Raw genomic sequence first — 27,853 nt, forward strand, 5'->3', positions numbered from 1 at the left:
AACATGGTGAAAATACACCATACTAAAAATACAAAAATTGGCTGGGTGTGGTGGTGCGCTCCTGTAGTCCCAACTATTCGGGAGGCTGAGGCACTAGAGTCGCTTGAACCCGGGAAGTAGAGGTTGCAGTGAGCCGAGGTTATGTCACTGCACTCCAGCCTGGCGACAGAGCGAGACTCTGTCTCAAAAAAAAAGAAAGAAAGAAAGAAAGAAGGTATAAGATCTGGTGCACATCTGGAGGGGTTACCTTGGTTCATCCATTAAATTGGAAGGAAGGTATTTGGGCACAGATACAGGTAAGTAGATACTTGGGGTGAGAGCTTGTAGAAATTCTTACCTGATTGCTTCTATTTTCTTATGGAACAAGGTTAGCATTTGAGGCTGAGAATAGGAGAAAATGTTGGAAGATTCAAGAGGAGGAAAAGGTACAAAATAGTCATTTAGAAGAATAAGAGAATGAATGAACTTGGGAAATGAAGTTGAATTGCCAGGCAATACTAAAGGCTTGCTTGAGGCCATTGGTCTTGAATTTGAAGTGAGAGCGGTCACAATGGCTGTGGTTTTTTCCAGGCATATTCAATTATGCAGTCACAGAGAGGACAGATAATTGAATTTAATTAGAATGAAGGTTTTCCCAGAGAGTAGGGTAAAGAGGATTAGAAGCCAGGGAATCAAGGATGTATACAAGGATTATAACAATGGACCATGGAATCCAACATGTGTTAAGAGGAAAGATGTAAATGAGGAAGAGATAGAGTCAACAAATTTTAAGTATGACCTGGAAATATAAATGGTGATAGAAGAGTGAGGTATTTGAATAGAATCGTGGAAAGGTTGCAGTAGTTGCCGATGACAGTGCAGGTGCTACTAGTATTTCCAGTGGGACACTTAATTCTTCGTTGTAAGAGCACTGTCTACATCACAAGACATTTAGTATCCGTGACCCCATGCATTAAATGCCAGTAGAACCCCAGATTTCTTAATAATAACCTAAAATGCCTACATAATTTTGCTTTCAAAACAGTGGCTTAGGACAGTATTTCCAGTTACTCCCAGTGGTTGTGAATCACTTGTCTTCAGAAAGAACCATGGACTCTGGGAGGCTGAGGTGGGCAGACCACCTGAGGTCAGGAGTTTGAGACCAGCCTGGCCAATATGGTGAAACCTTGTCTCTACTAAAAATGCAAAAATTAGCTGGGCATGGTGGTACACACCTGTAGTCCCAGGTACTCGGGAGGCTGAGACATGAGAATCACTTGAACCTAGGAGGCAGAGGTTGCAGTGAGCCAAGATCGAGCCACTGTACTCGAACCTGGGCGACAGAGTGAGACTCCATCTCAAAAAAAAAAAAAGAAAGAAAGAAGAAGAAAGGGAGAGAGAGAGGGAAAAAAAAGAGAAAGAAAAAAAAAGAGAAGAGAAACCATGGGAGCGAGTGACTGAGGTAGGGTCTTAGAAGACAGGATCTTTGGCAGAGAGGACACCAAGGAACTGAGATACCAGAATGTTAGAAAGATAATCTATGTGGATATTGAAATCACAGGAATTATGATGAATGACAGAGGGCCAGAAGTGAAATCTTTAAAGAGTAAGGAGAGTAATCCAGGGAGTCTATAGATGATTGCAGTAAGGAGGGGAGTAGCTTACACTGAGATTCAAAACTGGGAGGCTTTTATTTTCAGGAAATGTGGGGCACAACGGAGAGAATGAATAGCTTATAAATAGTAAGGAGGAGCAAGAAAGACACCTTCTCCACCTCCAGGGCAAGTAGTAGTATAAGAGCTGTGGGAGAGAACAAAGCTACCATTTGAGAGGGTTAAAGGGAAAGAGGCAGCACTGCCCTTAGAAGAAAACAGGTTTAAAACAAGTTGTTGAGTGGAATATCTTGGAAATCCAAATTGGGAATATAGGAGTTTTGCTAATGGCTAACTGTGGTTTTCAGGGGGCCCAGTAGAAGAGATTAAAGAATGGGGTGGGGGGTTCTGTTAAGAAATAAGGCCATAAAAGGACCTGTGCAAAGCTGACTGGGGATATATGTCCAGGAAGTGATGGGTGCTCTGGAGCCCATCTTGTAGTATCCAAAGTAAGCGAGGATAAAGGGCATAATAATAAAAAGCCTGATGGTCTCAAAGCAGATGATGCGTTGATGTTACGCGTATTGTAAAGGGAAAGAAGAGATTTTTACGAGGTTCCCTTTTTGCTCCCAGAGGCTCTCTGAGTACTTCTTCTCTCCTGCCACTAGCAGCAGGAGGCAGAAAGGAGCAGGCACCCTTATCTAGAATACTTGGAGTTCCTTTGATTCATATGGATAGAAGGTGGAAGTTACTCATCTGTGGCCAGGAGGACACCATGCACTGATTGGCTTACACCTGCTGTATTAGTTATCTATTGCCATGTAGCTGAAACCTAGCGACTTAAAGCAGCATTTATTATCTCATCTTTTCAAGACTCATCAAGAGTCCATGCAGGTGCAACTTGCTAAATCCTGTGTCTGGGTCTCTTGCAAAAGAAAGTGAGATGCCAAAATGCAGTCCAGGTGTCAGCAGGGACTCAAATCATCTTAAGGCTCAACTGGGGATGGATCCTGTTCTAAAATCACTCAAATTGTTCCCGGCAGGATTCAGCTCCTCACAGTTGTTGGACTGGAGGCCTCAGTTCCTCATGAGTTATTTCCCAGGGGCCTCCTTTGATGCTTTGCCCCACGGATCTCACCATGAGGCAGCTCATAAAATGGCAGCTGGCTTCATCAGAGTAAGCAGTAAAGTGTCAGCAAGAGAGAGTGCTGGCAAACAGAAGTCAGTCTTTTGTAACCTTCTTAGAAGTGACATCCCATTACTTTTGCTTCATTCTGTTTATTACAAGCAAGTCACTAGGTCCAGCCCACACTCAAGGGGCAACGATTACACAAGAATGTGATGTAGAGATACTGGAGGCAGGAATCATTGGAGACTGTATCAGAAGGCTACCCATCCCTAAACCAACTACTGATACAAGAGGATTAGAACTGGCTCACACCATTCAGGTTCTCCACACCCCTGGAGCTGGATTCAGGTCCCCAAATCACAAGACTGCCACACAGCTATGGCATCCACCTGTAGTCCCAACTAGGGCTGAGGCGGGAGAATTGCTTGAGCCCAGGAGGGCTGCAGTGAAAGATACTAGTGGTGGGCAGCCTTGTCTGGTGCTGACGATTGCCTGGCAGTCAGTGGAGGGGAAAGTCTGAGAATCGTGCAGTATCCGTAAATTGAGACTTACAATTTCTAATTATTCCAATATATTTACTAGAGATTATTTGGAAAACAGACCCTCAAATGACAATAAAGTCTTAAATCATTTAAAAAAAAAGGCTCCACACAATTGGAGGGAGGGACAGAGGATAGAATAAACATTGGGATGATAGCTACAATGTTTACCCTATTTACCATGTGGCCATGCCTTTGTTCTGACCCTGAACCAGTTCTTTCTACAATACAGTGGCTGCCCCTTTATATCTCTTCAGTGCCCCACAAGATTAAGTCTGAGTTCCTTATTCCATCATATAATGCCTTTCACAACTGACCCCAGTTTATCTTTGCAGTCTTACCTCTCACCGTTTACTCTCATTTATTCTTGGTCTCAGGACCTCTTTAATACCATTAAAAGTTTGTTTGTTTGTTTGTTTGTTTGAGATGGAGTCTCGCTCTGTCGCCCAGACTGGAGTGCAGTAGCACAATCTTGGCTCACTGCAACCTCCGCCTCCTGGGTTCAAGCGATCCTCCTGCCTCAGCCTCCTAAGTAGCTGGGATTATAGGCACTCACCACCACGCCCGACCAATTTTGTGTTTTGCGTAGAGTTAGGATTTTGCCACGTTGGCCAAACTGGTCTCGAACTCCAGACCTCAAGTGATCTGCCTGCCTCAGCCTCCCAAAGTGCTTGGATTACAGGCGTGAGCCACTGCACCCGGCCCTGTTTAAGGGGCCTGTAATCTCAACACTATGGGAGGCCAAGTTGGGTGGATCACCTGAGGTCAGGAGTTCAGCACCAGCCTGGCCAACATGGTGAAACCCCATCTCTACTAAAAATACAAAATTAGCTGAGCGTGGTGTTATGCGCCTGTAATTCCAGCTACTCAGGAAGCTGAGGGAGGAGAATCGATTAAACCTGGGAGGCAGAGGTTGCAGTGAGCTGAGATTGTGCCACTGTACTCCAGCCTGGGCTACAGAGCGAGATTCCGTCTCAAAAAAAAAAAAGTTATTGAGGGCCCCAAAGAGCTTTGTTTTTATGTGTTATTGTTAATGATATTTATTTAATTAGAAATAAAAACAAATTTTAAAAATAATTCATTTAATAAATCCATTACTTAAATAGCATTTAAGTAGCATTTTTATGAAAATAACATTTCACAGAAAAGTTTGCAGAATGACATTTTTACATTTTTGCAAATCTTTTTGATGTCTGATTTGATAGAAGACAACTAGATCCTCATATCTATTTCTGCATTCTCTTTATTGTAATATGTAATTGTGGTTGAAGGTATATGAAGAAAATCTGTTATTATACAGATATTTAATTGAAAAATGGAGATTTGAGTATCTTAATAGTGTTGCCCTTTTTTTTAACTTCTATTTTAGGCTCAGGGGTACACGTGCAGATTTATTATAAAGGTTAACTCATGTCATGGGTGTTTGTTGTACAGATTATTTTGTTACCCTGGGTTCTAAGCCTAGTATCTAATAGTTATTTTTTCTGATCCTCTCCCTCCTCGCCTTTACCCTCAAGTAGGCCCTAGTGTCCATTGTTCCCCTTTTTGTGTCCATGAGTTCTCATCATTTAGCTTCCACTTATAAGCAAGAACGTGCAGTATCTGGTTTTCTGTTCCTGTGTTAGTTTGTTAAGGATAATGACCTCTAGCTCTATGCATATTCCCACAAAAGACGCACTGTCACTCTTTTTCATGGCTGCATAGTATTCCGTGGTATGTATGTACCACTTTTTCTTTATCCAGTCTGTCATTGATGGGCATTTAGGTTGATTCCATGTCTTTACTATTGTATAGTGAGTGCTGCAATGAACATTCGCATGCATGTGTCTTTTTTTTTTTTTTTTTGAGACGTAGTCTCGCTCTGTCGCCCAGGCTGGAGTGCAGTGGCTGGATCTCAGCTCACTGCAGGCTCCGCCTCCCGGGTTTACGCCATTCTCCTGCCTCAGCCTCCTGAGTAGCTGGGACTGCAGGCGCCTGCCACCTCGCCCGGCTAGTTTTTTCTATTTTTTTTAGTAGAGACGGGGTTTCACCGTGTTAGCCAGGATGGTCTCGATCTCCTGACCTCGTGATCCTCCCGTCTTGGCCTCCCAAAGTGCTGGGATTACAGGCTTGAGCCACTGCGCCCGGCCGCATGTGTCTTTATGGTAGAATGATTTATATTCATTCGGGTATATAACCAGTAATGGGATTGCTGGGTTGAATGGTAGTTCTGTTTTTAGCTCTTTGAGGAATTGCCATACTGATTTCCACAATGGTTGAACTAATTTACACTCCCACCAACAGCATATAAGCATTCCCTTTTCTCTGCAACCTTGCCAGCATCTGTTATTTTTTGACCTTTTTTTTTTTTTTTTTTTTTTTTGAGACGGAGTCTTGCTCTGTCTCCCAGGCTGGAATGCAGTGGCTGGATCTCAGCTCACTGCAAGCTCCACCTCCTGGGTTTACACCATTCTCCTGCCTCAGCCTCCCGAGTAACTGGGACTACAGGTGCCCACCACCTCGCCCGGCTAGTTTTTTGTATTTTTTAGTAGAGACGGGGTTTCACCGTGTTAGCCAGGATGGTCTCGATCTCCTGACCTCGTGATCCGCCCGTCTCGGCCTCCCGAAGTGCTGGGATTACAGGGTTGAGCCACTGCTCCCAGCCGACTTTTTAGTAATAGCCATTGATTTGTGTGAGATGGTATGTCACTGCCGTTTTGACGTGTTTCTCTAAGGATCAGCGATACTGAGCTTTTCTTCATATGCCTGTTTGTCTAGCACTTTGAATAGCTTTCCCCCATTTAGAAAATATAGATTCTCTGAATTACTTGGGTTTTCCAAATATTAACCCATTTCAGTACAAAATATTTTTAATCACATTTTTAATATCACTACCTATCTCATCAGAAAAGTCTTTAAGTATTGGGGCCAAGTTTGGTGGCTCACACCTGTAACCCCAGCACTTTGGTAAACTGAGGCAAGAGGATAGCTTGAGGCCAGGAGTTCAAGGCTGCAGTGAGCTGTGATCACACTGCTACACTCCAGCATGGGCACCAGAGCAAGACCCTGTCTCTAAAAAAAAAAAGTCTTTAAATATTGGAAAACTATCAGTCATGGAGGATTTGAAATTCTAGTTTTCACTAAACACTCAAATTTTATCATTGGCAAAAAATAGTTGTTTTTCTGGAAGTAATAGGTTACTTATTATAACGTGCCAAATTGCTGAGTCTGCAAAGCCATATTGAATATCATCATTCCTTCATATCAAAATGTTACTCCTTGAAAAGATCCTTACAGCTTCTATTGCTTCATAGCTTCTGCTTATAGTGTTCTGGGTATCCATCAGCTTTGCTGCCACCCTACAGCCTCTCAGTGTGCCTCACATTTAGATACCTCCAGAGAGAATCTGATTGGATTCTCCAGCCATTATCTAATATAGGGATGCATGGCAACCAGTGCATAAGGAACCACTTGTGGCTACTTACTCAGAGGAGACTTCAGATCTAGGAGACAGTCAGAGTACCATGTCCAGAATGTATACCATGATGAATTAGCAAGATGTAGTTTTCAATACATGGATGCAAAGTGATTATGGTATGAGAATTTTTTAATCTCAGATTTTGTAATTTGCTTTTACAAAGCACCCATTTGACAGCACCTTGTTTAAAGACCAAAAAAAAGCATATCCTTAAAACTGTAGTCACATTCTTGGTGCTCCCTTCACTTTGGGTATTAATACTACTCTGAGACTGCCATGGGACCACCTGTTCCAAAAATATTCTTTGATGTGGATTGAGTAGTTTTTACTGTGAGTGTTCTATCAAGATAAACATAGAATTTATTGCCTTTCACAGTAATAAGAAGATAACATTGTTAAAGAGGGTTTCGGCCAGGCATGGCAGCTCATGCCTGTAATCCCAGCACTTTGAGAGGTCGAGCAAGGCGGATCACAAGATCAGGAGTTCAAGACCAGCCTGACCAACATGGTGAAACCCCATCTCTACTAAAAATACAAAATTAGCCAGGCGTGGTGGCACACACCTGTAATCCCAGCTACTCAGGAGGCTGAGGCAGGAGAATCACTTGAAACGGGGAGGGCTCACTTGCAGTGAGCCGACATCATGCCATTGTACTCCAGCCTAGGTGACAGAGCAAGACTCTGTCTCAAAAAAAAAGGCCGGGCGCGGTGGCTCAAGCCTGTAATCCCAGCACTTTGGGAGGCCGAGACGGGCGGATCACGAGGTCAGGAGTTCAAGACCATCCGGGCTAACACGGTGAAACCCCATCTCTACTAAAAATACAAAAAATTAGCCGGGCGTGGTGGCGGGCGCCTGTAGTCCCAGCTACTCGGGAGGCTGAGGCAGGAGAATGGCGTAAACCCGGGAGGCGGAGCTTGCAGTGAGCTGAGATCCAGCCACTGTACTCCAGCCTGGGTGACAGAGTGAGACTCCGTCTCAAAAAAAAAAAAAAACAGATTTCTTTGGTTGACTAACAATTTTTCATTGTTCTAATGGGTGTCTTCCTCCTTCACAAGGGAGGAAGATCCTCCAAAGTTTCTGTGAGTATAATCTTATAACTGGTGTTTTTGTTAAGAAATAATTAGGAGTCACCAGGCACTCCATTGTTTAAGTTCACAAATTTTAAACTTTTTTTTTAAGATTTACTTCCTCATTTTGGTTGGTACAGAAGGCTAAAAAGTGTATTTCTGCCATCTTAGGGGGATAGAAGGTTTGGCAACTCTCTCTCCTTTGAAGGTCCTGGAATCATTTATTATAATATATAATAAATGGCTGTCTGAATGGGAACATACCCATGAGCATGCACATGTGCTTACAAACATGTTCATTCATTTAGTAAAATTAAGAATGGAAGCAGGCTGTTTTTAGAAAAAAATATTTGAGGGCTGAGTTCCCTCTTTCATTCATCCCATGAGGGTATTACTAGGGGGTTTAATATATTTGGGTTAATGATGAGGGGAAAAAAATAGCATCCTTTTGGGGAAATAGAACCAGACACAATTTAAAGTGGGACCCAAATCGAAACATAATCCTTTTATGAAACAAATGTTTTATTTTCTGTTTGTCACATGGATGCCATCTGAATTTTAAAAGAAATCTAGGCTTCCTCTTATCCTTTATGGTTTTTTTTAAAAGCAAGAAGTCAGAGACTTTGTACATCTTGATTAACTCTTATGTTTGAGCCATGTGTCACAAGTAATTACATTATAAATATTCTAAAGAGTAATTCGTGCACACTCTAACACTCTAAGGGCTTTTTAAATTTTACACAGCTTACCTTTCTTTCTGAAGAAAGTCCTCACAAAGATAGATTATATCAGTTTCTCCATTGATGATGTATTCCAGCAATAAACATAGTCCTAGAATTGTAGAATGTGCACTGCTGCACTCTGTCCTGACAGACAGTAGACAAGGTTTATAATTTTTTTCTATGGGGCACTAAAAATACCCTAGTATTTCCTTTAACTTTTTGCACTGACAGGTCTAAAGCAAAGCCACAGAAGCTGCTTTTGCTCAGTAAGTATTGTTAATGCTGCAGTGCATATTAAAATTTCAGAAAACCCAATTATATACTGTCTAGGTATGGATAGCTCTCATTGTTAGTATCCTAAATCATCTAAAGGCTTGTTTTCTTTCTTTTTTTTTTTTTTTACAGACCTAACTACCATAATGAATGCTGCATATTAAGAGAAACCACAAGAAGGTTATATGTTTGGTTGTCTAATATTCTTGGATTTGATATGAACCAACACATAGTCCTTGTTGTCATTGACAGAACCCCAGTTTGTATGTACATTATTCATATTCCTCTCTGTTGTGTTTTGGGGGGAAAAGACATTTTAGCCTTTTTTAAAAGTTACTGATTTAATTTCATGTTATTTGGTTGCATGAGGTTGCCCTTAACCACTAAGGATTATCAAGATTTTTGCGCAGACTTATACATGTCTAGGATCCTTTTATCAAGGCAGTTATGATCATCATTTTCCTGCCTTGACCCCACCATCACCAAACACTCAGTTAAATATAAATTAACATTTTTTAGATGACCACTCAACATAATGCTTAAGAATGGAATTTCCTCTCTTTGACAGACCCAGGAATTAATTCCTAAATACATAATGTTGGTATATTGAAGACGAAATTAAAATTGTCCTTCAGTTTTGAGGCCATGTGTAAAGTTTAACCATATTGTAAAATATCTATTCCGTATTAGAAATAGCTAGTTGACAGCTTATACTTCTCAAAATTCATATTGTTATGTACACAAACTAAGTTTCTATATGTGAAGTTAGTGAGTCTTTTTGTGTTACTCCAAAATAAAGGCAATGATTTATTTTTTCCCAGTGCCAATACAATTTTGAGCTAAGCACTCAAGGTGGATACTTCACATTTTAAAGCTGGAATCAGCAACAGCCCTATGGGAAACCAGACAAAACATTGACTTTTAAATGTAGACTTTTAAAATAAACTGTTTTCTTTTGGAACTACAATTAGAATAGTTAATATTCATCCATAAACCATTATTATGTGTACATTATTGTTGCTATTGTGATAATAGAGAATTTTATTTATTTTTATGCCAGCTTATATTGTGAGAACACATTTAGTCAGTTTGGGTTTTATCAATCCTGTTAATGCTTGTCCTTGGAACATCTTTCGCGTATTCAAGGTTTGTAGTTGAAAAGTTTACTGTAAAAAAATCAAAAACAAAAAAATGTATTGTTTTTACAGAATAAATTTATTGGAATGTGTACTGGGAGTAAGATTTGAGGTTGTAAGCAAACTAAGTTAGTGTAATTTGGCTTCATATATGTAATGTGAGGTATTAATGTAATTCATATATTAAAGCAAAAATTGTTCACAGCAAGCTGACAATAGAATCAAGTGCAGGTGAGGGTTTTTCTTTCTTTTTTTTTTTAAACACTCGCTGGGTTTTAGATTATTTGAAAACACTGTAGGGGATGAAGGGGAGATGACTACATGATTTGCTTACACATGCATATTTACCAGCCCTGTGGACCCTAGATTTTGTAACTTGATATTATCCATGCATTGATTTGTATCCCATTTTCTTTTGGTTTTCTTTGTGAGAGCTAATAAAAACATGAGAAAATGTGAGCAGACCTAAAAGCCTAGGGCCATTAATGATGATGATGATGATGATGGCAGCTAAGGGTATGAAAGCACCAGTCCATTGATCATTCCAGGGCACAGTGAGGAGGTGGCTGTTTGTATTTTTGGTGTGTTTCTTTCATTTAGTAAATACTGATTTTCTCTAGTATATTCAACATACAATCCCAAACATGGAAAGTTCATAAAAAGATAGTAGGGATGTCAATCTAATACTTTTTCTTTAAAAGATACTTTTTAATTTTGAATATTTGAATGTATTTTTAAATTAATGAAATTTAATTCATCAAAAGGCCTCTTCATTGCTCACACTGAAACATAAGGGGAATGTAGATGACGTTTTGAATTGGAATATACAACTCACAAATTTTGTTTAAAAGCAATTTTATGTGTATATATGAAATGTTTCAAATTTAATAAGATTTGTCTTCATAAGAGGCCAAAAATAATTTTATTAAAAATATACACAGAAATACAATAGAAATATTTTCAGCCACCACTAAAACAAGTGTTCATTAAGGGTAGAGATAGTTATTGATCCCTATTTAGCTATTTAAATTCACACAAAAAATTTTAGTAAAAGTAATTTTCTTAAAACAGCAGCAAATAATGAACTTTCCTTGGGAAAACATTTTTCAAACAACATTTACAAATATTCTGATGATTTGCCTTTTATATTGAAGTTAATAATGAAGCATATTCATCTTATTTGCAAAAGTTATTTCTCCAGTCTGCATTCACTGTTTTGAATTTTTTAATATGCACAGGCCATATTCTCTATATTCTCTTTTGAATAATTTCATGCTCACTATTGTTGACACTAAATTGTAATTTTTTACACTTATAATTATTTCATATGTCAAACAGACTATTGAGATGGATGATCAAGTTTATTCACAAATGATTTTGAATATATTTCTTTAAACAGACTTTCTCAAGAATTTCCATTTTGCTTCAAAAATTTACACAGTACCATATAGCTCACACATACAGTGCAGAGCAAGAATGTACATATTCTTAAGTATTCATGTATGAGAAGAGAATGAAATGGGACATAATATCAGTACCAGTATAACAAAAGTTAGTAATTTAGAAAGGAACATGAAGTAATATTTTTATTCCACTTTTTCTTCTGCCTTTGTTTTTATGAAGAACTCTGGTTTGTAGATACAACGATAGACCAAGAGCTGAGGAAGAACTCCATATGCTATGTTTAATGCTAAAAAAAGGATTTTTGCTTCTTCGGGGACTCTGTAGACATAAGCAGTTCTAGCATGAAGAGAAGCACCAATGTGAGAAAACTGAGCCTGTTGCATAAAAAAAAAAAAATGGGGTAAGCATGAAACATGTTCAGTTGGATGCACGATGAGTTCTGAATGGTTCATTCAGGCTACGTTTCTGTGCCCTCAAAACCAGTCTCACCTGCAGGCAAAATACCTTCAAACAATCCAGAGTCTTTAATGTGAGAGTCTTTCATTAAATTTAGTCTTTGATTAAATTTAGGGCCATTCTTGATATGACTGTTCAAATAAAGTAGATATTATTTCGTGTAGTTTTATCATGCCAGTTGTGTTTTTAACCATCAAGTGCCCTTTACCAAACATTAGTGGCTCAATCTAATAGAAAAATCTGAATAAAATCTCAATTTTTTTTCTGATTTGCATTCTGGAGATCCTACATAGAGACTCAGTTGTGGTTCACAAATTGAGTTCCAATAAAAATGAGGAAAGTGCAGAGTTTTAAAAAACTAAAATATTTTTAGCATAACAAACTATTGAAAGGGAAGCACTGGGGGGACCTCAGCTTCATTTATCAGTCTTTCATCTACTCCTTGGAGCAAGAGCTTCTACCCTTTCCCTGTGTGTTTTTTGTTTATTCATTTATTCATGTATTTGTTTTTTCTGCAGCTTTTAAAATATTAAGGGTTGTTTGTAAGATAAGGTCGTTACCAATTTGGGTGGAGGTAGGAGTACAGTTGCTCTTTGTAAAATGGCAAATGTACATGCAGGCAACCTTTTTAAATCAAATTATAATTTATTTGGAAGTATGACTTGTCAGCATTATCTGCATTTGCAAAATGGCCTCCCTCTCTACTTATATACTTGTTCAGAAAACATTCAGAATGTGCCAACTGGTCTTTTTTGATATTTTTTGCAAGCACAGAGGAAAACCGTATTGGAAAGGGTAAAACAGACCACAGCAGGATTAAAAGCTCCTGTCAGAAAATTTCCTCAGAAGGCTTGTATCATTACAAAATGTACCCCTGGAGTCTGCATTTTCATATCTTGCTGAAATTCAAGATATACATGAATAAAGGATTGGGAATCTAAATGTATTAAGTAGTAAATTATCAGTTCATCAGGATCAAAGAGACAAAAGACGGAACTATAGAGAAGGCATAGAAGTAACAAGAATGAAGAATTAAATAATTTGCTTTAAATACATATAAGTTATTTTATATTTCTTTCCGTATGAAACCAATGTATTCTGCTGAGTGATTCACAGATAAAGGTGTTTACTCATCACTTGACTTCACCATGGCAAGAAAAGGACAAGTTTTTTTAAGTAGCGTCTTTATGAATTTTTTATCAGTGGCAAATATTTTAATGGGCTGCATTTTTACAAATTCCTGGTATATTCTAGAGACCTGTGGTACATGTTTGCTACTCTGGAAATAGAAATTAGCATGATGTATTGCCAAGGACCAACACGTGGATTGTCTACATTGTGATCCATGAGGCACTGAGAGGACTCGGCCCTCAGATACACCTCCCCTGGGTAGATGCCCAGGCAGAACCCAGCAAATGTATTTGCATCTCCGGACTCCAAGGGCAAAAAACCTTGAGAGTAAAGGGCACTTTCAGGGCTGCCCTGAGGAGGTGCATTCTGGACATTCTAGGAACTCTGAGCAGGAACATGGCTCCCATACTATTTTTCCTTAGGGCCTGTTTTGAATAATAGTGTTTTTCTGAATATATAACCAAGCATTTTCTTCTGGACTAGAAGCCAAATTCGATCCCTGGTTTTCAGAAATGTGGGTTTGGTGGTTCTATCTTTATAGATACTTATACACATCACAAAATCACCAAATTTGGGGAAATGCCAACCATACTTTAAGAGAATAAAGATGAGCAGTTGTGCCTACTTGCATAGGGAAGCCTGCATAAAAAGTCAGTGATTCCTTAGGCTCTTTTCCTGCACTAACCAGTGCAGTTAATACCTCATTTTCATGAACAGCAAACTCGTGGCAACATTAAATGAATCATGGCCGGGCACAGTGGCTCATGCCTGTAATCCCAGCACTCTTGGAGGCCGAGGCGGGTGGATCACCTGAGGTCAGGAGTTCAGGACCACCCTGGCCAACGTAGTGAAACCCCATCTCTACTAAAAATAAAAAAAATTAGCCGGGCGTGGTGGTGGGCGCCTGTAATCTCAGCTACTCGGGAGGCTGAGGCAGGAAAATTGCTTGAACCTGGGAGTGGAGGTTGCATTGAGCCAAGATTGCACCATTGCACTCCAGCCTGGGTGACAGAGCAAGACTCTGTCTTAAAAAAAAAAAAAAAAAAAGATTCATGTCCTTAGATTGTAAGCCCACTGGGCAGGTACTGTGTCTAATGTTTTGTGTGGCACCTATCACATTACTAGAGCTCAATAAACATTCAACAACAATGGACTTGTGACTGTCAAAATACATGAAGGGTCTACAAAGCTTTTCTCTATTTTTGTATGTATTTTAGTAGGCCTCTTTATTCAGAATTATTAAGGCACAAACATTTTAACATTCATAATCAAAAGAGGCATTTGTATGTGAGAGAACTCTAAGGCCAGTTGTGTGCAGCTCCCAGTACTGCTCATAGTCCTAATGGATGTACTTATGGTAGCCACACTTCTAGCTGAGTGAGTACCTGACCATAGCTTTCTCCTAAGGCATAAGATGTTAAGTGTTCAGGAGGAAGTTCAGATAAACCTCAGTCTCACCTGAGGAGGTTTCTCTTCCCAAGCACATAGCTAATAAGGGGCTGCAGGTTGTCTCCTGGGTGGTGTTCCCAGCAGCACGAGACCTCTCATGTCAGGACCTGAAGAGCTCAGCCTGAGCCTGTGCTGGGGTCAGGTGGCTCAGTGAACTCAGTGCTGCTGAATTAACAGGAGGCCCAGGATTACAGATATGAATTGTTGATCCTAGAAATTTATCCAGAATTTAGCAATGTGAGGTTGAGTCTCTAATAATTTTTCTTCTACTTCATTCTAAATCATTTTCACCTTACAGAAATAATTAAGAGATATATCTGATTTTTTTTTAAAGGATGGAGTGGCAAATGAGACAATAAGGTGAACAAAGGTTAAATTTTAAGAGCTGTTTTCTTACATGTATAGCGACAATCTGTAAAGGATAACTAAAAAAGTTAATGCTTTTTCCAGAAAGAAGAACTGAAAGAGTGTTATATGTCCATGTGAATGTTATAGGCAGAAAACTTAGGTGATCATTGGGATGACAGCCAGGGTCTTTTGCTAATACAGTATAAATAGCTAATCCAGAACTGTATTATCTTTTCTTAGAGTTTTTTGAGCAACATAGCTTATTGGTTCACAACACTGACTTTGGAACTAGACATCCAGAGTCAAATCACAACTCCACTACAAACCAGCTGTATGGCCTTGGGTGAGGTGTGGAACCCACCTCATAGGTTGTTTTGAGGGTTCAGTGAATTGATGTTTGTGATATGCTTAGACAGTGCCAAGCACTTGGGGCTATTCTGTAGACACAAATACAAAACTGAAATACCCATTCATGATCTGGTGCTTGACTCTGTAGAAAACCTGGGCCTTTGTTTTTAGATCCTCTTGACCTTTTGACCTTTTTACTGTTAAGTGTCTCCATGAAAGGATAAGCACATAAAGATATTAAATCCAGTATTGATTTAATACTAAATAAAGATGTTTAGCAATGAATCACACCAGAAGCAAATGAAGAAAACAAGATTTGCATTAGTATCCCAACTTAGCCGTGTTCTTCCTAAACCTTTACTTTCAGATTTTTCTTAATGTCTCCATGAGGGAAAAACCATATGAAATTTACTTCCAGGCTGAGCATGGTGGCTCATACCTGTAATCCCAGCACTTTGGGAGGCCAAGGCAGGAGGGTCACTTGAGTCCAGAAGTTTGAGACCAACCTGGGCAACATAGCAAGACCCTGTCTCAATTTAAAAAAAGTAAATTTACTTCAGTAGAGTTAACTCTTCACAACCAAATTATTCACACATAAGCTTCCATATCACTTTGTGAGAAAAAGACATGGCATAGCACCTACATAACCAGGGAGTTAGAGAGTCTGAGGGCCACACCTGACTGAAGTAACTGAACCTGCTTTGCTGGCTGTGGGATGGCAGGCTCCTTACCAAGCCCATGGTGAGTCTGTCCCAAAGCTTTCCCCCAGTTTCTTTGTTTTCTTGATAATTATATACAATACACATAATTTAGTTTGTCTAATTTGTAACAGGTTACAACATAAGGCATTTCTCCAAACTCTTACTGGGAATCTTCTACTAGTAATAATAGCAACAAAGAGTTTACATAGCTGTTATGTGCCAGGCACTGTTCTAAGCCCTTTACATATATTACCTCATCCAGCCCTCACAGCAATTCCATGAGAAAGCTACCGTTATTATCCTCACTTTACAGAAGAGGAAACTGAGGATCAGAGAGGTAAAGTAGCCAAGGTCATTGTGCTCATCAGCAACAGGCTAGAGTCTGAACCAGTCCACCTCCAGAGCTTATGCTTCTAACTATATGAACTCTACTGGCTCTGACTTTTTTTCATTTTCATTGATATTTTAGCAGAGAAAATGCTTCAACTGAGGAAATGCTAATAAGTGGATCTAAGCAGCCTCTAATGCCTTTCAGATTACACTTGCAGCTTTAATCCTATAGTTAGCATTTTATATGAAAAGATACCTGGGTTATGAGTAAGTCCCCAGTGGAACTCTTTGGTCTAAAATGTGTCCTGGTTTCATTTTATTCAATCTTCTTTTACTCTTTCCTTGATCTTTTGATTTCTTAAGGCAGCAGATTTGGCAGACTCCTACATGGTCTGAAATCAAGGCCCCAGTAACTACTCACTCTTTCTTTTTTTTGAGACAGTTTCGCTCTGTCACCCAGGCTGGAGTGCAGTGGTGTGATCTCGGCTCACTGCAGCCTCCACTTTGTGGGTTCAAGCAATTCTCCTGCCTCAGCCTCCCAAGTAGCTGGGATTATAGATGCCCACCACCACGCCCAGCTAATTTTTTGTATTTTTAGTAGAGATGGGATTTTGTCATGTTGGCCAGGCTGGTCTCAAACTCCTGATCTCAGGTAATCCACCTGCCTCGTCCTCCCAAAGTGCTGGGATTATAGGTGTGAGCCACCATGCCCGGCTACTACTCAATATTTCTTGCATTGGCCTATACTGATCAAGAATGAATTCAAAGGTGTGTTTTTTTCCTTATTAAGTTGCATAGATTCTTCAGAGTTTGCTAGATGTTTCAGTAAAAGTAAGTTTTAGTAAAGTTAGTGGGATCATGAATGCATAAGGCTTCTAAATAAGAATGGCAATTTTAGCAAGCAAAGATGCTGATTAAAGTTACAGAAAAATGCTTTTTTTTTTGCTTTTTTTTTTTTTTTTTTTTTTGGTAGTGGTGGAGAGATAGGGTCTCTCTCTGTCACCGCCCAGGCTGGAGAGTGCAGTGATGCAATCTCGGCTCACTGCAACCTCTGCTGCCTGGATTCAAGCGATCCTCCCACCTCAGCCTTCCTATTAGCTGGGACTACAAGCACATGCCATCATGCCAGCCTAATTTTTGTATTTTTTTGTAGAGACGGGGTTTTACCATGTTACCCAGGCTGGTTTCAAACTCCTGACTGCAAGCAATCCACCCACCTTGGGCTCCCAAAGTGCTGGGATTACAGGCGTGAGCCACCATGCCTGGCTGGAGAGTGCTTTCTGTGATGAATGTGTAAGGTACTCTCATAAGATGAGACTCCATTTCATAAGCACATACTTTTGCTAAGTGAAAAACAAATCACATAACTAATTCATTATTCTGGTCGTATACATTGTTTTGTTGCAGCATGGTTTCTAACTTTTCCTTAGTCTACACACTGTAAGTAGGTAGATACTAAAGCCCAGCCAAGAGCTATGGGAATTAGACCCATAATCCTTTACTCAATCTGTCTTCACCTACTGGGCTAGGAGAAACATCCTGACATTTACAGGATCTGGTCCTTAGCCTTAGGCTCTGGATCTGGGTATTCACCATCAAGAGGGGCTTCAGGCTGCCTTAACAAACTGGGCAATGATGGATAAGCCCCAGGATGCCTGATGTCTGACATGAATGGGGTAATGCCCCTGCAGCTGCTAGCTGCTCTGTAGTCCACACTGCCCTTCTCAGAACCACTTGGCTGGAGTAGTAAGTGCCCATCTGCAAGCTTAGCTTCACCAACAAATTAGGGTTCGTCTTACTGCTACAGGCTCACCACACCCATTTTCCTCCAAGCTATGACCTTCCTAAACTTCCTGACTGTTGACCCTGGCCATGTGACTAGTCTTTTGTCTAGGTTTTCCTGCCGTTTCCATTTGTCTCCTGAGACTTAACCAGGCCCAACATCTGGTCTCTTTAACCAGCCTGCTGGCTGATGACACTTAGTGTTCCTGCCTCAGGGACTGGTACCAGGCTGACCAAGGCACATGGCAGGTAGAGGAGGCCTGATTGTGCAGGCAAAACACAAGGTGATAGGTGTCAAACAGAACAGCTGTCAAACTGAACAGTCTAATCCTCTAAAGAAAGGGCTGGCAAGAGTGAAGTGGGTATGCGGCCATCTGTCCTGAAGGATACAGGAGAATAAGGCAGGGGAACCAGGCCAAATAAAAGCCAAGACTTACTCTGCCATCAGACCTGCTGCGTATGCCCACACCTCAGTGTTTCCCTGGGTTATTCCCTGGAGAGGCTCAGCCTAATAAAGCCCCATTTGGCCCTCAGAGTCCAACTCAGAATGTCACTGCCTTCCACCCACAAGGTTCTCCAACACTTCATAACTACGTACAGTCTTTTGTGCTGTAGGACTCTGTGCCATAGTTCATTGTTTGCATGGGGTGGGCGAGATAACACAATAAAGAAGAATATGAGGTTTGGAGTCAGGATTTCATAACCCTATTCTGCCATTTAATAACTCTGTAATCTAAGGCAAATAATTTCAGGTGTCCTGAGCCTCCGCTTCCTCACGTTTATATTGGGATTTTTTTTCAAAGTTATTACAAAAGATAATACGATGTGTCCATTGTGCTGTTTATTATGAGGCAGGCAGGAAGACCACAGTAACCAGCCTCCCCTGCAGTTGACCTGGTGCCAGGCCTGGATCCTGAAAATATCCCACATGATCTTTGCATAAACAGGAAATGAAATTTTACTGTGTTAAGCTACACTGAGTATTTGTTACAGCAGCAGAGCACATAGCCTATCCTTAGACAAATAGGTAAGTAAAACTTTTAACGTGGTTTGCCTGGCACGAAGTAAGGTGATGAGAGCTCAGACTAGTGTAGGGGCAGCGGAACTGGAAAAAAAAAAAATGGATTGGAGAATCACTGGAGTAAAACTAACTGGACCTGGTTGGGTGTGGTGGCTCACACCTGTAATCCCACCACTTTGGGAGGCTGAGGCAGGAGGATTACTTGAAGCAGGCATTTGAGAATAACCTGGGCAACAAAATAAGATCCCATCTCTTAAAAAAATTTTAAAATTAGCTGTGTGCAGTGGTCTTTGTCTGTAGTCCCAGCTACTCTGGAGACTGAGGCAGGAGGATTGCTTGAGCCTAGGAGTCTGAGACTGCGGTGAGCTATGACTATGCCATCACACTCCAGCCTGGGAGATGGAGCAAGACCCTGTCTCTTTTTTTAAAAAAAAAAAAAAAAAAAAAACCGAACTTAGTGGTGGTCTAGATGTAGAGGATGAGGAGTGTAAATAATTACTCCAACTTTCTGGCTTGAGTTGCTGGATGCAATTGGGCTATTTACACAGATAATGAAAAAAATGGAAGAGAAGTTGTGGGGAGGATCCGGTCCTATTTTATATATTAAATATGAGGTGCTAGTGAGGCATGCAAGTAAAAAGACTTGAGTTTGGAATACAGGAGTCTGGGAACAGTTTGGGCTGAAGGTAGAAAATTGGAAGTCATTAGCTTATAGTTGGTATTGAAAGATACAAAGATAAAGACCTAAAATATACAAATAAAGCCCAAGGACTGAGGAATTGGGTATTTAGAGGTCTGCAAAGGAAAAACAACCAGCAAAGAGCAATAAATGTTAGTTCTCTTCCTTCTTAAGCCCCTCGAGGAAAGGACAGGAACCATTGCTTCTGGATGCTACATCAACTTTTTTGATATTACTATGCTAATTTTGTAATTAAGAATTACCTCAAACTGAAAGGATTTAATGCATTGACCCCTTAAATACTATATTTTTCAACCCTGTGAATTCTAGTATGTCTTGCAATCGTAGTTATTATACCATGCATATAATTGACTGTACAAGCCTACAGTTTCTGGATGAACCTCATTTCAGTTTGAATGATTGTCTTCCTGAATAGGAAATTACAGCATACATCTAAAAATTCTCTTTTCTTCATTAGTAATCTCAAAAACATAATTCCTTTATGTACGATTTTTGGTTTCCTATAGCATTCTTAAAACTGCTTGAAAAGAACAAGATGGAGCTAAAGTTTTTAAACAATAAGTTCATTTGTTTTATTTCTAGTAAGAAAAAACAATGAAATTAATTTTCTTCCTTGTTCAGATTGATTTGTTTTGCTAATTATCTTGTAAAAATGTGCTTTATGTTATATATGAAGTTCTCCATAGATAATTTCATTTTCAGTCAAATGCAGTAAGCATTCACTGAACACCTACTCTAGGCCAAATATTTGGCAAGGTGTCAGTGGAAAAGGAATCAACTGATAGGCCCAGAACATTTTTTAAACCACTTTCCCTGGTTCTGTATAACACAGTGTAGTGGAATTCTGAAGTCTTACATTTGGATGGACATTTTGAAGGTAACAGCTCAATCTTTTTTTAGTAGCCATGGTATTCAGAGATTGTGAAACAATCCTATAAAACAATGCCGCATGCTGGGTGTGTAACCTTGGGCAAATCATTTAACTTCACTGGGCCTTAGTTTCCTCATCTGTGTAACTGGGTTGGCATATCTACCATATAGTTATTGTGAGATTTAAATAAAATGTACTTGCAGAAATGTCTTCCGAAGAACTGCAAAACCAAAGGTGACATGTCTAATAGCTATCTCCTACTCTAAAACACTGAGAAGTTTTTCATATATTCAACAATGACACCTAGACCACAAGTAAACCTTCTCAACAGAATATTCTTAGTACCTGAGCCAGACCTCCAGCATGTATCAATGTGATGTCAGGCATCCAGGAACATCCAGGAACCACTAAGCCATACAGTGCAGTCACAAAGTAAGGAACAGAATAGAACATATATGCCAGCATCTGTATAGAACAGAGAAATAATATCAGCAAATCAGCAGTTAACTTGGCCTGACTAAAAAGTACAAAAAAATAAACATTTTCATCTTTGAAAATATTAATTCCTATTTCCTATATGGGACCCATTTTTTTTACTTTTATTTTTTTTATTTTTATTTATTTCTATGTATTTATTTTGAGATGGAGTCTTGCTCTGTCCCCCAGGCTGGGGTGCAGTGGCGCGATCTCAGCTCACTGCAACCTCCACCTCCCAGGTTCAAGCAATTATCCTGCCTCAGCCTCCTGAGTAGCTGGGATTACAGGCGTGTGCCACCATGCCCGGATAGTTGTTTGTATTTTTTCAGTAGAGATGGGATTTCACCGTGCTGGCCAGGCTGGTTTCAAACTCCTGACCACATGGTCAACCTGCCTCAGCCTCCCAAAGTGCTGGGATTACAGGTATGAGCCACCGCACCCAGCTGGAACCCATTTTTTAAAAGAAAATTAATGTTAGAAAAATCTTAGGCCTCATAACTACTTGACCTGAATTTTAGGATAAGCAGCAGGATCCTTTAGATAGGGCTCTTGAAATTGCGTATATAATCGGCAGAGCTCAGATGGGCAATCCAAAGCAATCTAAGAACAAAAATAAACTCATTATAAAAATACAATCACATCTGGTTCTTAGGTTTGCTGATAAGGCTAAATGGGCCAGGTTTAGTCACAAGCTGCTTTGCTATTTAACAAAATGTGTGCATTGTAGAGACTCATCAATGATGGAAATATTTTACACATTTTTTCTAAGGAGATTAAGCAAAGGTTAATTATGGTGCAGGAAATGGTAACTAATGCCCTATTCTTGGGTACCTTTCAGATATTCAGAGTTTTAAGTATCTAGGTTTGGCTAGCCAAAGCACAGCTTGCTAAGTTATGAGTTTCACTTTTCCTGGAAATAACTAGCCCGCTATTCCCCACAGGAAGAAAAGTATATTTCCACACCAAATTCATCTTACTATGCATTGCAAGATTTGAAAATAGCACCTCCTGTCTCTAGTGCCTCATAGAGTATATAGCCTTTGGAGGCAGTAAAAGATAATGATTTGAAAGCAGCGTCCTCTTGCCTGAAAGTCTCTTTGGCACCTTACTAGGTCCCCTCTGAGTCACCTTCCTCCCCTCAGGCACCATTCCTCATGTCTTTGGCCATAAATGTTGTCCCACCTAGATGACATATATGAACACAGGCCAATGGCAGAGTGGTAAAAATGGCCCCAATCCAAAAGCCCCCTACCCACCTTGCATACACACTCACACATGCACACATTTTTCTCATGTGCACAGGGAAGGGGATATGTCTATGCAAGAATACAGGTGGGGCCCACTTTTTTTTGTTGTTTGAACCTACAACAAACTAACCAAAGAATGGTTTCAGTGGCCCTGTGGTCCAAGCAAAGCTATGGCCTTGCCTTCTCTTCCCCATGCCCCTCCTCCTGTTAGCCAACCCAACTCTCCTCCAGAAAGTTTCTGACATTCCACAGATAAAGATAACTCTTAAAACAGCTTCTCCCCCTGAACCCAGCCTGCTGCACAGGCCCCCAGTAGCCCAAGACCCTGAAATGATAAAAGTCACCCACATGGGCTTACACTTGCCACTCTACCCTCCAACTGTTATGCACGCCAACAGGCTTAGAAGAGAAATTGTCACTGAAGCTGAATATAATTAACGATATAATTTTGATTTTCCCAAATGTATTTCTACTAAGAAGAAATCATCAAACTGGGCCATTGTGAAGGATCACTGATCAATAAAAATCCTAACAGTAATCATTTACTATGTATAAGAGCCTCTACCAAGTGTTTGGTGTACATTATTTAATCTCCAAAACAATACTGTTAAGGTGTAGGTAGTGTTATTTTACAGAGAAGAAAACAGAGTCAAAGAGTTAAGTAGTTTTTCCAAGGCCACACAGCTAGTAAATGGCCAGGATTCTAACTCCAAAGCCTGTGAGTCTTTTTCTTAACCTCTGCAGTAAAATATTAAAAAAGAGAAGATAGAAAATATGAAATGCCCACATGTCTTTAATGTATTTCAGTCACATCAATACAGTACTCCAGGCCTGAGCTGAATTTACTCAACACTATTCTTATCAGTGAGACATTCCCATAACCCAACATACACGTGAATTGTTGAGCTCGTATGCCTTCCTCAACCCCATCGCCCCTATCCCGAGAACGCAGGGATGCTCTGTGCCACAGTTGTGTTGCAGTCCTAGGGTGCCATCCTTACCAAAGATATTTCCATTTAAATCCGAAACATCAAAAGAATAATAGAGACTCCAATGGCTGATTTTTTAGATGCCCTAAAATGGGGAAGAAGATGCGTCTGAGTAGAGCTTGATCTAAGGAAGGAGGAGGTGACAGCAGGAGGCTGAGGTAGGGAGCAGCAGGAAGTAGGTCCGGGGCTCCAGGCTTTGATGGGAGGAATGGTTTGTTAGTTTGCTAAGAAGTCTGATGGAAAAACAAAAACATATTTCTAAGGTTTTTCCATTTGGAAATATGAGTAGTATCACAATGTTACATTATTATTATCTGTTATGCTTACCAAGCCTCTGAACAGGCAAAATCCAGTTGCCAGGAGGAGACACACGACCAACATTAAATCAAATGGTCTTCTCAGCAGGTCTTTCGCTTGGGCTTCTTGAATAACCTAAAATAGAGTTTGTACCTAAAGAGCAGGCCCAAAGTGCCAAAGAAGAATCTGAAATCTGAAACATTAAATGTCATGATGATGGATAAGAGAATTTTGAAGATTCACAATTTATATCATAAGTCATTGGCCATGGAACTTTAGGAAAATCATTTCCTTCCTCAAGTCTCAGTTTCCTTATCTGTGAAATGAAGAATTTGGGCTAAATGATCTCTCGAAGGGCCCTCATAGCTCTATGAGTCCACATTTTTTCTTGAAATGACATTTTAATGATAAGAAATTTTAAAAGCAAACCATAAACCTGCCACATCACTATTAACCATTGGTATACTTTTCCAGTAATACATGTAGTAGATATACACACACACACACACGCACGCACACACACACTACATACATATATACACACACATATATCTATATTTTTCACAAAATTAGGACTTAGTATAAACAATTCTGTATTTGTTCTTTTTGCCCTCAACATCTGCCTATGTTGTAAACACTTTCTTACATGATTAAAAATATTCTAAAAGTGAATACCGTATGGAAACACCACACTTCAGCCATTCTCCCACTGTTGGATATTTAGGCATTTTTCACTGTTACACTTAATGTAATGATGAACAATTTTGTATGTAAATCTTTGGTGGTATCAGTGTGATGATTTCCTGAGGATAGGGATCTAGGAGCAGAATTATTGGGTTCCAGAATTATTCAGGTTGATAACATCGCCAAATTGCTTTGCAGAACAATTCTGAATGTATGTTCCTGTCAGCACTGTATGACAATGCTGCTTGGCCCTGGCTGTCACTGTGTTTTCACATTAAAAATGATGATAAGCAATTCTGCATGCCTCATGGCATACCTACTCTGTTGACACACTGACATGGAAACTTTAAAAGCAGTGGAGCCGGGACTAAGCGTGGATTGACTATTTGCTTTTTCTTTTTAACAGCCACCTCTTTCCTCAGAGGGATGTAAGAGAGTACCAGCTGTCAGTGTGCCAGCCTGAGTTTACATAGCAGCTGTCTAAATGTTTACACATGAAGTATTTGTCAATTAAAATGTATTTTAATGAATTTTATTGAAAACATTTTATAAAATGAATAGTCGTATTCTGATTATCTCTAGTAATTCATATTTTCATATATCAGTTTTGCTTAAAAGATCTTGCTAAATAATCTAATGCCTAGAAAAGGGAAAGAAACAGAGAAACTAGCTTAGAAATGAAGGCCTTAACAGAGTATCTGCCAGGCCAGTGTTGTTTCACCTTGACCACCCTGGCTGTGAATGGAAGGGGAGGTGTCTCAGATGTCCTGTAGCCAGTCTCCTTGGGTCTGGATCTCTGGAGTCGAGATTGTATGGCTGTGTAGATTACCTTGAGGAGCAGTATCCCTCCAGTGTCCTCTTGGGGTAGTAAATGCATAGGTGTCACAGAGTAACCCAGGTGCTCAAAATCCAGGCCATTAACAACCCTAGATGAACCACATACTATGGACTTCACTTGACACACTAATGCAGAATCTGATGGTTAGAGGCAGTGTGACCACTGGCACAGGAAGCTCCCCAAAGTATGGCCTTGCCAACAGAAGCAGATGTATTCAGACAGAAACAGACCTTCTTGCCCACATTAACTAAGATGTAAGCTAATGCTGCATAATCAAAACAGTCACACTGTTTGGATACCCCAAATGCTCCAGTCCACAGAGGCACAGTTCAATTCAGCAGCCAGTGGATGCGAATGAACCCTATGAGTTTGAGAACAGGGTACATCAAAACTTAATAAAATCACCTTTGAGGGGTAATTATAATTTTCTGATGGCTGATTATAGATTCTGAAACCAGCCCAGACAGGAAGACAAGTATATGGTATGCTTAAGAAAAAAGCAGGGCAAATTCGTGTTCCATACTTCCCTATTTAAAAGAGAGAAAGAGAAAGAAGTTACCAAAAGCATATCTAACACCAGTAATATTTAGGATACCTCCCCATCTCAGGTCATCTAAAATTTTGCTATGGGCCAGACAATATTTTTAATGAGGCCAAATTAAAAAGGTCAATTTAAAATACTAGATGTATATTAACAGGCATGTCCTGCCTACAGTAATCTGCTTGAGCCCAGGAGGTCAAGGCTGCAGTAAGCTATGGCTGTACCGCTGCAACCCAGCCTGGGCAACAGAGTGAGATCCTGTCTTAAAAAAATATGTCTAGATAGATATCTATATATGTTTGTATGTAGCTATCTCCCTATATATATAATATCCTGATTTCCTGCATACATTAATAATGTACTTATAATTTCCAAGTACATTTTTGGAGTTCTCATCATGTGTCAGGAGTTACATATTTGCACACTAAATATAGCCATAAACACCATACTCACTCCCTCGAGATCCTTCTAAAAAAATAGGAATCCCTGATACTTGACTGCCAAATTGTTCAATGCACACGTCTGGAAATTGCTCAAAAGCAGTTCTTAAAAGGTATTTTTTTAAAGGTGAGAAAAAGGAATTACTCTGCAAAACAGGTTTTTAGTAAGCGTGGAATCACCTGGTTCTATTATAACTAAAAGAGCTTCTCTATTTAAAAACAAGCCCCATTGTTTTAGAAAAGGAAAGTGAACTTTAAGATAAAGTATCTTACCTACAATGTTTCCTGGCACAAAAACAACAACACTCATAATAATAGATCCAACCCAATATAGGCCAATGGTTCTATATGTTTCCCTGTAACAACAACAAAAAAATCTTGACTTGGTATGTTTGTCTTAGAATACTAAGCAAAAAATGATCCTCAATATTATTTTTTATTCAAACTAGTAAAGTACATGAATCAAAACCTATTGAATCGAGAGGAATAAACACAGGGAGTCCTGGTTATCTAACTTCATTGCCACGTGATATACTATAGAACCTTCTTCGTGTCCTTTTAAATAGGAAATTATGCTTGCTATGTATTCTGTTAAACTACAACATGATCATCCCTGCTACAGGACTCCTGCATTTCCCTGTTGTGTGTGAAACTCAACAGCATGAAAGGAAAAAAGAAAGTTGAAAGAAGAAAGGAAATTGAATCCATATTTTTAATCATTGTAAGTATGAGTTATACTTACAATGATAATGTTAAATGGACTTTTCCTGGGGTCACAGAATATTGGCCAAAGCCCCAAAGGTGAAGACAAGTGACATGTACCCCATGTTGCAAAGGAGCTGCTAGACATATACCCCTAATCTTCAATGCTGACAAAAAGTTTGTTCAGGCAGGGCGTGGTGGCTCACGCCTGTAGTCCCAGGACTTTGAGAAGCTGAGGTGGATGGGTCACTTGAGGTCAGGAGTTTGAGACCAGCCTGGCCAACATGGTGAACCACCGTCTCTACTAAAACTACACACACATACAAAAATTAGCTGGGCATGGTGGCATGCACCTGTAATTCCAGCTACTCTGGAGGCTGAGGCAAGAGAAATGGTTGCACTCGGGAGGCATAGGTTGCGGTGAGCCAAGATCATGCCATTGCACTCCAGCCTGGGCGACAGAGCGAGAGACTGTCTCAAAAAAAAAAAAAGTTCCTTCAATTGATAACCCCAATAACCCAGCTCCACACTATGTTAACAGGCTATGAGAAATTCAAAAGGAAATCCTCTGAAAGGAAACAAGGAGAATACTGTGTGGGTCCTGCCCCACCCTAGCCCTCAAGCCAAATGTAACTGGACCCCAAGAGGCCCATTCACAATGACTGGGATTGTAGGGAGGACAGATAAGAAGGAGCTGGAGCCGGGCGTGGTGGTTCACGCCTGTAATCCCAGCACTTTGGAAGGCTGAGGTGGGCAGATCACCAGAAGTCTGAAGTTTGAGACTGGCCTGGCCAACATGGTGAAAAAAATTTTTAGATTGTTGTACTAAAAATACAAAATTTGCGGGTGTAGTGGCACACGTCTGTAGTCCCAGCTTAGGCATGAGAATTGCCTGAACCCGGGAGGCGGAGGTTGCAGTGAGCCGAGATTTTGCCATTGCACTCCAGCCTGAGAGACAAGAGCAAAACCCTGTCTCAAAAAAAAAAAAAAAAATTAGCTGGAGCTGACCTTGAGTGCATGTTGGGAGTGAGGGAGATAGTTGGTTAAACTGCATTTCAACCTTGTATGGGGCAAGAATGCATGACTTTCTGTAACCCGGAAGCAAGTGGAGGCCTGAGAAGACGGCTGGACTTAAACGTTTTGAAAGGATCCCTCCCCAAAGGGTGCGCCTTCTGGGTTACAGGGGCCCCAGCAGAAAAAAG

General features: G+C 40.1%; 2 protein-coding genes across 44 annotated transcripts in view; one reads left to right on the forward strand and one right to left on the reverse strand.

The window, feature by feature from the left end:
• Positions 1–27,853, forward strand: part of HDGFL3 (HDGF like 3) — a 105,639-nt gene that overhangs the window by 70,491 nt on the left and 7,295 nt on the right. The window contains exon 6 of one of the 2 annotated variants that reach the window (XM_005560301.5): positions 8,892–14,035. The exons of the other annotated variant lie outside the window; for it this stretch is intronic. Within the exon in view, the coding sequence (XP_005560358.1) occupies positions 8,892–8,897 (6 nt within the window). The 3' untranslated portion in view covers positions 8,898–14,035. Of the gene's footprint in view, positions 1–8,891; positions 14,036–27,853 lie in introns of those variants that run through there. 2 annotated transcript variants of the gene reach the window in all.
• TM6SF1 (transmembrane 6 superfamily member 1) overlaps positions 1–27,853 on the reverse strand; it is a 56,307-nt gene that overhangs the window by 16,150 nt on the left and 12,304 nt on the right. For 7 of the 42 annotated variants that reach the window (XM_065548307.2, XM_073996542.1, XM_065548310.2 and 4 more), the window contains 5 exons: positions 26,223–26,305; positions 25,374–25,495; positions 23,477–23,581; positions 21,421–21,513; positions 20,782–20,901 (listed from right to left, as the gene is read on the reverse strand). In XM_065548307.2, coding sequence (XP_065404379.1) covers positions 20,782–20,901; positions 21,421–21,513; positions 23,477–23,581; positions 25,374–25,495; positions 26,223–26,305 — 523 coding nt within the window. Of the gene's footprint in view, positions 1–10,733; positions 11,674–14,344; positions 14,546–14,625; positions 15,558–20,781; positions 20,902–21,420; positions 21,514–23,161; positions 23,344–23,476; positions 23,582–24,851; positions 24,989–25,373; positions 25,496–26,222; positions 26,306–27,853 lie in introns of those variants that run through there. The other 35 variants (XM_065548314.1, XM_045395904.1, XM_073996541.1 and 32 more) reach the window with 15 other exon arrangements.

The sequence above is a fragment of the Macaca fascicularis genome, chromosome 7, assembly GCF_037993035.2.
Source record: "Macaca fascicularis isolate 582-1 chromosome 7, T2T-MFA8v1.1".
Lineage (NCBI taxonomy): Eukaryota > Metazoa > Chordata > Mammalia > Primates > Cercopithecidae > Macaca > Macaca fascicularis.